Source organism: Topomyia yanbarensis, chromosome 1 (assembly GCF_030247195.1).
Source record: "Topomyia yanbarensis strain Yona2022 chromosome 1, ASM3024719v1, whole genome shotgun sequence".
Classification (NCBI taxonomy): domain Eukaryota; kingdom Metazoa; phylum Arthropoda; class Insecta; order Diptera; family Culicidae; genus Topomyia; species Topomyia yanbarensis.
Genome location: NC_080670.1, coordinates 162504673 through 162514905, shown reverse-complemented (window position 1 = coordinate 162514905; position 10233 = coordinate 162504673). Strand labels below are relative to the sequence as shown.

Genomic DNA, 10233 nt, shown 5'->3' with positions numbered 1-10233 from the left:
CACTGAGCCTATAATTATTGTTATCAGAAGTCTTGAATCAATTGTATAAACGAGTTCGAATATTACCCCACATTAAATTCTCTCAAAATTCTTCAATTTACTTGTTTAACAGAATTCTGACAGAGAATCTCTCATTCATTATGAAACAAACCCAAGAAAAAAACTGGAATCGAGAAGGTTCAATAAGTTGAACCAGAGATACTCAAAAATCTTCATTCTACAAAAAATTTAATAACTTTCACAATTTCCATCCGATTCAACCCAATAAGTGCTTATTTTTATTGGTTATTAGCAGCTTTAATTTCCCATAAAAATATTTTTAGGATCGCTTTATCTTACCCAAAATATTGAACAAACGCTAATTTTTATTCAAAAAATGACGAAAATTAAGAAAAATTTCAATAAATTCGTAAATAACGCCAGAACCAGTAGTCGCACTGAAACAAAATGTTCTAACGATCGAAAGGGAATTCAATTACCTTTAATTCAACATTATAATATTTCATATCGATGCACTACAACCGAAGATATTTGGATTTTATTGAACGTACTTTTTATTTTAAATGTAAAATTCATTTTTATACTTTAACTCGAAAGCTGTTCTACTGCAATTTTTTTACCTCTTTCTCGGATTCAGCACACGATTTTACATTGAAAATGACCACCAGTTTATTTAATTCAAAAATGCTGTAAACTAGTGTAATTGAGATATTTGCAAAAAAAAATTTAGATCGCTAGGACTTTTAGTTCAGTTTTTTTCATCCAAAGAAGCCTTTCCCTTTCGATTAGCTCACATTTTCGTTTGGTATCCATCTTTCGTTGGTTTTGTTGAGTTTTTCGTTCATGCATCCATCGTGACGTGAACTGATATAAGGATAGTTTACGTTAGAAATTGGCATAACATAGAAAGGACAAAGCCCTTTTTGTTTGTGTATTTTCACCGATGAGTTGTTTGCAGACTTCCCATGAACATCGACAAGTTTGTACCTGTGTACAAAATTTCGTGCACGCGTTCAACCTCACACATGTTCAAACATCCGTGTACGTATACCGGGTGCGTACACGAGAACGTATCGCACAAGACAAAAAGAGTCAAAGCTAGTCGTGATAAAAGTGAGAAAGGGAAATCTGGCGCCACGAACCTTTGTGTACGCACACCGTGTACGTACATGGGGTTCTATTGTGCAGGCGAACATGTGCACGTGTTTTGGAACGAAATAGCGTGTTTGAGTTTGTACACAAAATGCGGGTTTAATTTTTTTTTAATATTTGAGTTTTTTAATCGTCATTTATCGCATCAGTCGGTTGTGAATTTTATTGTCGCCCTTGATAATATGAAGTTTACAAGTGTTTCCTGTTTGTTTTTGTGTCGTGAAAAATCCTTACTGTTTACATCACCGAATTTGTGTGAAATTACCCACAAAAATTCACGCCCTCCCTTCGCCATCTGCCCGCAGGTAGCAGAACGTATTTCCCACATTACAACTTGGCGCACAGTGAGACGAAAACGACCTAGGACGGTTAGAAAGTCGACACGCATTTAAAAAAAAAATTCTCGAAACAAAAGACTCTTGCATTAGGAAACCACTACATTCAACTCAACTACGAATACAAACAACAAAGCAGACGCGCCTTTTTTAGACAGCAGCGAAACGTCGAGCGTCATCTGAAATCTAAGCCCTAGTCGTTTTGGAAATATGTGAGTGAGCAGCGAAAAGAAGCCGGCTTACCAACTTGTATGTCATTTAATGGATTTTTAGGCTCCCACACTAAGGAAATTTGCCAACTGTTCTCTGACAAATTTTCAAGCGTTTTTTTTTTTCGACGAGAGCCTTTCACCACAACAAGCCACTACTTCCGCCAATCTAACACCTTCCCTGGGACCAACCACTAACCGAATTTGTGATGTTAATGCTGAAATTCTTGCAGCAAACTCCAAGCTGAAACTATTTAGTTCCCATGGTCCAGATGACGATTTCTCGATTTTTGTCAAAAAGTGCATCAACGAACTTCCTAAACCACTTCGGCGAGTCTTCGTGCTATCACTCACTACAGGAATATTCCCTTCATGCACATGTTTCCAGGTTACCAAAACGGAAATAAATCAAACATTAATAATTATCGGGGAATCTCGTGTTTCCCGAGCAAACGGAAAGCCCATAATACCCCCATGCTCATGGGGGTTAACATGGGTGTTTGAAATGGGTTCAACCCATGAAAACACCATTACAATGGTCCGTTAGATCCCATATAAAATACCATATGTTGGTGTATTTATGGGTTATTGAGACCATTTTATGGTGTCTTGATGGTTGGGAATCTTTGCACGGACCATGTTTAAGGTCTTTTCAAGGGGCTATGTGGTGTTTGAACCGATGAGTATTTGCTCGGGTTAAGTGTCTTATCAAAACTATTCGAGCAGGTTTTTTTGAACCCTATTTTCTTTCACTGCAAACACTACATCGCAGACGACCAACACGGAGACGGCGCCGGTGGTTGAGTGGTAAGCGTGACCGCCACTCATTCCAGTTGGCCTGGGTTCAATTCCAGCCGAGGTCGTTGAGATTTTTCTGAGGTGAAAAAATCTGTGGTCACGTCTTCCTTCGGAAGGGAAGTAAAGCCGTTGGTCCCCGGTCCATGAGTTGATGAATCGATATCTCGTCCAGATAGTGGAGTCACCTCTATGGCGTCGGTAAAGAAGAAGTAGAATCCAACTTCTATACTTACTGTTGGCGACAACCACAATGCGAGATACATTTATAAAATTAAATAAATACCATTACCCTAATTACACATCATACTGTATGCACACCCCTCGATTTAGTTCCCATCTATTTTATATAAACCCAATTTTATACACACATACATCTATTGAACACAACATGTAATGAGCAGGAAGCAGCGTCACAAAAGTTAGTTATATTAAACCTATCGAACAAACCACATCTCGTTCTCCGTTAATTTGCCGAAAGGTCCAAGCAACCGCACCCGCAGTAGCTATTCATACGTCGGTTTTCAAGTACGCGATCAGTCATTGTCGAATAATTTCCGCCGTCAAATATCTGAACGAATTAAAATAAATCCCGTCGTACATAAATTTTGGTGCCGAAACCCGGGATTCGTGAGTTGCGGTTTGATCATCACACTTGTACTGCAGCTAACCTCAAAATCGAGCACGTTGCAATCACCACGTGAGCCGCGTGCAGGAAGACCAGCATTCTTCGTCAGCCACAAGGAAACCCTCGGAGGAGCAGCACAAGTGCCCGGAATCAATCGATCACGTTTGTCCAGCAGCAGATTTCGTCGTCTGATCGGAGGAAGTTAAATTCGTCGCTATCTGATCGTCGTCATCCAGCAGTGGTAGCTGCAGGTTAGGTTCTCTCGCAACGTGGTGAGGTTGAGTGCACCGATCAAGCCAACAAATAAGGTAACACTTTTATTTTTCCGGTGATGGTTTTTGAGACTAAAATGACGCCGCCAAAGAAGCCAAAAGCATCTCTCACTAAAATGACGAATTTAAAACGTTTACACCGCCGGCGTACTAACATATTGGGTTCCGCCGAACTGATTAAGTCATTTAATGATCAGTTTGACCCTATGCAAAGTGACCAATTGTCGGTCCGAATCCAACGTCTCGATGAGTTGTGGCGAGAGTTTGAAAGTATTCAAGATGAAATCGAGGTTTTGGAAGACTCAGAAGAGCAATTTTCGGATGAACGCCGTGAGTTCCAAACATTATATTTCGAATTAAAGGCATCCTTGGAGGGTAAGCTTCCATCTCGTCCACCTACGGCACCTCCATTGCCATTGCCATCGGTTCATGTGCAGCCAGTTGCGAACATACGGCTGCCAGAAATTTCGTTAAAACAGTTCTCTGGCAGAATCGATGATTGGGTATCTTTTCGTGACCTGTTTGTGTCATTAATTCACAACAATCAACAACTCGGAGCGGTTCAAAAGTTGCATTATTTGCGAGCAACGATTTCTGGTGAAGCGGCTGGAATCATTTCGTCGCTCGATCTGTCTGCCAACAACTATTCGGTTGCTTGGAAAATGTTGCGGGAACGATACGAAAATAAAAACTTTCTGATTAAAAGACACATGTCTGGATTACTGTCAATTTCTTCCCTAAAAAGGGAGTCGTCTTCGGGACTTTCGGAACTGGCCGATGAGTTCGACCGGCATGTACAGTTACTTGACAAACTCGAGAACAAAGAGGACCACTGGAATTCGTTTCTAGTCGAGCGGTTGAGTAATTGTTTAGATTCCGCTGCGCTACGAGAATGGGAAACACAAGTCTCTGACGAGGAAAGGCCCACTTACAAACAACTTCTCGAGTTTGTGCACAAGAGATCACGAATCTTACAAACCATAATGCTCTCCCACACTAGCAATACCCAATCAGATACAAAACCATTAAAGTCTCGCCTCACCACTGCCCACGTTGCTTCTGATAACATCCCTAAGTGCCCTAGTTGCAAACAAGCTCATTTGCTATTCCAGTGCGACCAGTTTCGCAATCTCGTTCCGAAGCAACGTTTCGAATTTGTCAAGAGGCATGGGCTCTGTATAAACTGCCTGAAAGGCAATCATCTTGCGAGGGATTGCTCCAGCGGTTCCTGCAAAACCTGCGCAAGGAAACATCATTCGCTGCTGCATCTGATGCCGGCTTCGTCGCCCACGGTGACAGTAACATCTGCAGCAGGCTCCAAGCAATTAACATCCGCTTTGACGTGTCAGCCCGCTGAAGCATCCTGTTCGCAAGTCGGTCCGGTCGTAAATGCCCATCCGGTAGGGTGTTCGGTAGCCTCACCACTCGCGTTCCCGTCGTCATCAAAAACGTTGAACTCGCATTCGTATTCGGTCGGTATCGCTCCCTCCTCGTCGTCGGTTGATAAATCGTTCGATATCGCAAACAGTCACCTTCCATATACCTCCTGTCAAAGTGCAGAACTGAATTCGAAGGTTCGTAATACTATGGTGATGTTGTCTACGGCCATCATTAAAGTGAAAGATGCAGATAATAGTTACCAATTTGCTAGAGCACTCCTGGACAGCGGCTCTCAGCCTAGCTTCATCACCGAGGCGCTATGTCAGCGACTTCGGTTAAAACGTTCCAAGTTAAACTCGCCGGTCAGTGGCATCGGTCAATCCACTGTCACTGTTCATCACGGTGTGACATTATCACTCGCTTCTCGTTTCGGTGATTTCGAATACAATCTTGATTGTTTAGTACTGCCAAGGCTGACCGTCTCGCTACCCAGTCATCACATTGACGTTTCACGATGGCGGATCCCACGCCACCTACCGTTGGCTGATCCCCAGTTCAACATTAGTCAGGGGATTGATATCATCATTGGCGCAGAATTGTTCTTCGATTTGTTGGAGAATAAACAATTTTCGCTAGCAGTGGGCTACCCACTACTCCAAAAGACCGTTCTGGGATACATTATCTGCGGAAGGGTTGCGGAGCCAATCACAGAACAAACTTCCGTACAAAGCAGCCACGTCTGCACAGAAGACCTACTCGATAGTCAACTTAAACGATTCTGGGAGGTTGATAATTTCGATGACGGTAAAGCGTACACCAGCGACGAGCAAGCTTGCGAGGACCATTTCAATGAAACAATTTCTCGTGGTTCAGATGGACGGTATATAGTTCGCCTTCCGTTACGGCAAGAGATGCTAACGATGATTGGAGATTCGTATACTCCGGCACTACGACGGTTCCTGTCGATGGAAAAGAAGTTCGCCAACGATGAAGATCTCCGTCTGGAATACAGCAATTTCATTGAGGAGTACGACAGGTTAGGTCACATGGAGGTGATATCGCGCGCGTCGTGTAGCCCACAGTTTTTCTTACCCCACCATGCCATCCACCGCCCTGAAAGCACAACTACGAAAATTCGAGTAGTGTTTGACGGATCCAGTCGTGGTTCAACTCAGCTTTCCCTTAACGACGTCTTGTTTCCTGGTCCCACAGTGCAACCAGCTTTGTACTCAACGGTTGTCAATTTTCGATTGCCACGCTTCGTAATAACTGCCGATGTAGAGAAGATGTTTAGACAAATATGGGTCCATCCGGAGGACCGCCGCTACCAGCAAATCCTTTGGAGGCATGAGCCATCAGAACCAATTCGTATCTACCAGTTGAACACCGTCACTTACGGTCTCGCCAGTTCGCCGTTTCATGCAACACGAATCTTGAACCAATTGGCCACAGATGAGGGAGGACGGTTCCCATTAGCAGTTCCAATTATTCGCAAGGGGACTTATGTTGACGATGTACTCTCAGGGCATGACAACCATCAGTTACTCAGCGAGTCATGCAAACAACTTATGGAGATGCTGAAATCAGCCGGATTCGTGCTCAGAAAGTGGGCTTCTAATGATCCTGCCATACTATCGAGTATTCCGCAGGAGCTGTGGGAATCTGCCCCACAATTAGAAATTGATCGGTCAACCGCAGTGAAAACACTTGGTTTGTTGTGGTTCCCTCAAACGGACATGTTCAAATTCAAAATACCACAACTGACAGCGCTGGATGTAGTTACGAAGCGTATCGTAGTCTCAGAAATGGCTCGCCTTTTCGATCCGCTAGGGCTTCTGGGACCTGTTGTAGTAAACGCAAAAATGTTTGTACAAAGACTCTGGGCTGATAACATACCATGGGATGAAGAGCTGTCGGAAGAGCACAGTGTTTGGTGGAGGAATTACCGTTCAGACATCTTTCAACTTCGTTCAATAGAAATTCCCCGAAGAGTTTTATTCAACGCCAGACGTGAGTATAATCTGCACTGTTTCTGCGACGCATCCCAGCGTGGGTACGGATGCTGTGTCTACGTAGTCTCACCAGATGAAACTGGAAAGCTGCACTCTCGATTGCTCACTTCAAAGGCTCGTGTCGCTCCTCTACGAGGACAAACAATTCCAAGACTGGAACTTTGTGCAGCGCTCTTGGGAAGTCAACTAATCGACAATCTTCGTAGAACAACCGAGTTTTCTAACACAGTCACCTATTGGACCGACTCCACAATCGTGCTGCACTGGATCAAATCGCAGTCCAACAACTGGAAGGTTTTCGTGTCAAATCGTGTGGCGGAAATACAACGCCTAACTAAGGGATCAGAGTGGAGGCATGTTCCTACCGAATTGAACCCCGCTGATCGCATTTCCCGCGGCACTCTGGCAAGCGAACTTTTGGAAGACAAGTTATGGTGGCATGGCCCGAGCTACGCCACGACACCCGTCGAGCTATGGCCACAGCGTGTGATTTCACAGCCTTCTGGACAGATGCTTCAGGAAGAATCCCGCGTTGCAGTTGCACTCCTTATCAGCCAAGCTGATTCATCCTTGATCGACAAGTTCTCCGATCTCGCGAAGCTGATCAGGACAGTTTCCTATTGTTATCGCTTCTACAATAACTGCAAGTTGCCGAAGGAGAAGAGAAGCACTGGACCATTTACACCAAGCGATGGCCATTCCGCTATGAAGGTTCTCGTTCGCCTAGCGCAAGCTACCGCTTTTCCATCCGAAGTACGGCTCTATCAAGATCGTCGAGGTAGCCCAGTTAATCCAAAAGAACTTGGTTCGAAATCACCACTCAAAACCATAACCTGCTTTGTGGATACATTTGGGCTGTTCAGGCTCGATGGTCGACTCAAATACAAGAACGCTCCGTTCGACACCCGTTGTCCGATGATATTACCAGCGGATCACCAACTCAGCTGGTTGATAGCTCGCTCACTCCACGTCCAAACTCTTCACTCTGGACCAACTCTTCTACTTGCAACCATGCATCAACGGTTCTGGCCACTCCGGGGTCGTCGTCTCGCTCGCAGAGTTGTACGTGAATGCATAACCTGTTACCGGTGCAATCCACGATTAACACACCAGCAAATGGCACCGCTTCCATCAGTACGCGTAACTCCTGCTCGAGCATTTGCATATTCGGGGTTGGATTACTGCGGGCCGTTTCTCGTTCGTCCGTTGGTTGGGAGAGGAGCGTCCGTAAAAATCTACGTCGCGTTATTCGTGTGTTTAGTGGTGAAGGCCGTCCATCTCGAAGTGGTCGCCGATCTGACGTCGGTCGCGTGTATCAATGCCGTGAAACGTTTCGTGGCACGCCGCGGTCGAGTGCTAGAATTACACTGCGATAATGCGACTGCTTTCGTCGGGGCAGATCGTGAGCTTAAAGCTGCGCGCCAAGCTTTCCGCGAACAGTTTCGTAACAAGGAGTGGGACAACTACTGCGTCAACAGCGGAATCACGTTTCGCTTCATCCCAGCCCGATCGCCGCATTTTGGTGGGCTATGGGAGGCTGGCATCAAATCGTTCAAGTATCACTTTCGTCGCATCATGGGATGCAAGGCGTTCAACATGGACCAGCTGCTAACCGTTGTGACCCAAATCGAATCCATCCTGAATTCTCGTCCTTTAGCCCCTTTATCCGATTCTCCAGATGACATTTCCGCCCTAACCCCCGGTCATTTTTTGATCGGAGAGCCACTTTTCTCCATCCCAGAACCAAACCTCTGTGAGCTGAGTTCTAATCGCTTATCACGCTTACAGGACATGAAACGGTCGGTACAGGATCTATGGCGACGCTGGTCCAGAGACTATTTGAGTCAATTGCAACAGCGTTCTAAATGGAAGCAAGCTACAAAGGACGTGTGCGTTGGTCAACTGGTGCTGTTGAAGCAAGACAATACCCCTCCACTTCAATGGCCGTTGGGACGAATCGTCGACACAACCGTAGGGCACGATGGACATGTTCGCGTTGTGCTCGTCAAAACGGCAACGGGATGTTATAAGCGTGCGGTAACGGAGATTTCCGTGCTTCCAGTTGATCCGGACGAAGACACCGTAGAGAAGCAATCCACTTCGTCTACAAGTGGTCTGACTGCAGAAGGTTCGGCATCGTAGATCGGTTTCACCCGCTGGACATTGAAACGGGCGGTTCCAACGGGGCCGGTATGTTGGCGACAACCACAATGCGAGAAACATTTATAAAATTAAATAAATACCATTACCCTAATTACACATCATACTGTATGCACACCCCTCGATTTAGTTCCCATCTATTTTATATAAACCCAATTTTATACACACATACATCTATTGAACACAACATGTAATGAGCAGGAAGCAGCGACACAAAAGTTAGTTATATTAAACCTATCGAACAAACCACATCTCGTTCTCCGTTAATTTGCCGAAAGGTCCAAGCAACCGCACCCGCAGTAGCTATTCATACGTCGGTTTTCAAGTACGCGATCAGTCATTGTCGAATAATTTCCGCCGTCAAATATCTGAACGAATTAAAATAAATCCCGTCGTACACTTACTAACAAATATCCTCCTCCCGTGATACTTGTGGAGTGCGCAGTAGTATATACGGCCTCTAGCAAAAGCAAGTATCGGACTAACAATTCCTTCCCTTTCCTTCCGCGATCTACGTTCGGGCCTGGCTGGCGCCGGTATTGATCAATAAACACTTTAGGATTACCAGGAGTTGCACATTGAAAGATGTTTCGCTACTCCCAAGCATAATTATCTATTGATTCCCTCTGCAACTTCAGCTAGTCCAGATCGATAACGGAGTAGCAGCCCAGGGGTGGTCGCACAAGCTCAAGCCTATTTTCTTTCACTGCAAACACTACATCGCAGACGACCAACACGGTGTAAGGCCCAAACGATCGACAACGACCAACCTGCTCTCGTTCACAACTTATGTACTCGATCGATTCGCTGATGGATTGCAAACCTATGCTATTTACATGGATCTATCTAAGGCCTTCGATAAAATCACTCATGATATCGCAATAGTGAAGCTGGACAAACTCGGTATTCATGGACAACTTCTGCGCTGGTTTCGTTCCTACCTCGATGTAAGGCAACTCCAAATCAGCATTAGGGACTGTCTATCTGCACCATTCTTCGCTACATCCGGCATCCCACAAGGAAGCCATCTCGGTCCAGTAATATCACTCCACTACTTTAATGACGTCAATACCAAACTACAAGGATCCCGCCTTTCTTTCGCCGACGACATGAAATTTTTCGACAAATACGGGATAAAAGTGATGCGCATCACATTCTCCGTTTAAAATTTTTACCAAGGTAGTAGCTACTGGGTACTATTAAGACCATACAGTTTTACTTTTGATCTAACCTTTTAATATAGGGAACAAGTTTATTGACTTCTCCTAACAAAGTTGAATTGATTTGCAG

The 10233-nt window shown here is 44.8% G+C and overlaps 1 protein-coding gene across 1 annotated transcript; it reads left to right on the top strand.

The window, feature by feature from the left end:
- The first annotated feature begins 3597 nt into the window (after positions 1 to 3597).
- Positions 3598 to 8925, top strand: LOC131676057 (uncharacterized). Its single transcript, XM_058955186.1, has one exon. It carries the CDS (start codon positions 3598 to 3600, stop codon positions 8923 to 8925), a length of 5328 nt encoding a protein of 1775 aa, XP_058811169.1.
- Positions 8926 to 10233: the final 1308 nt, after the last annotated feature.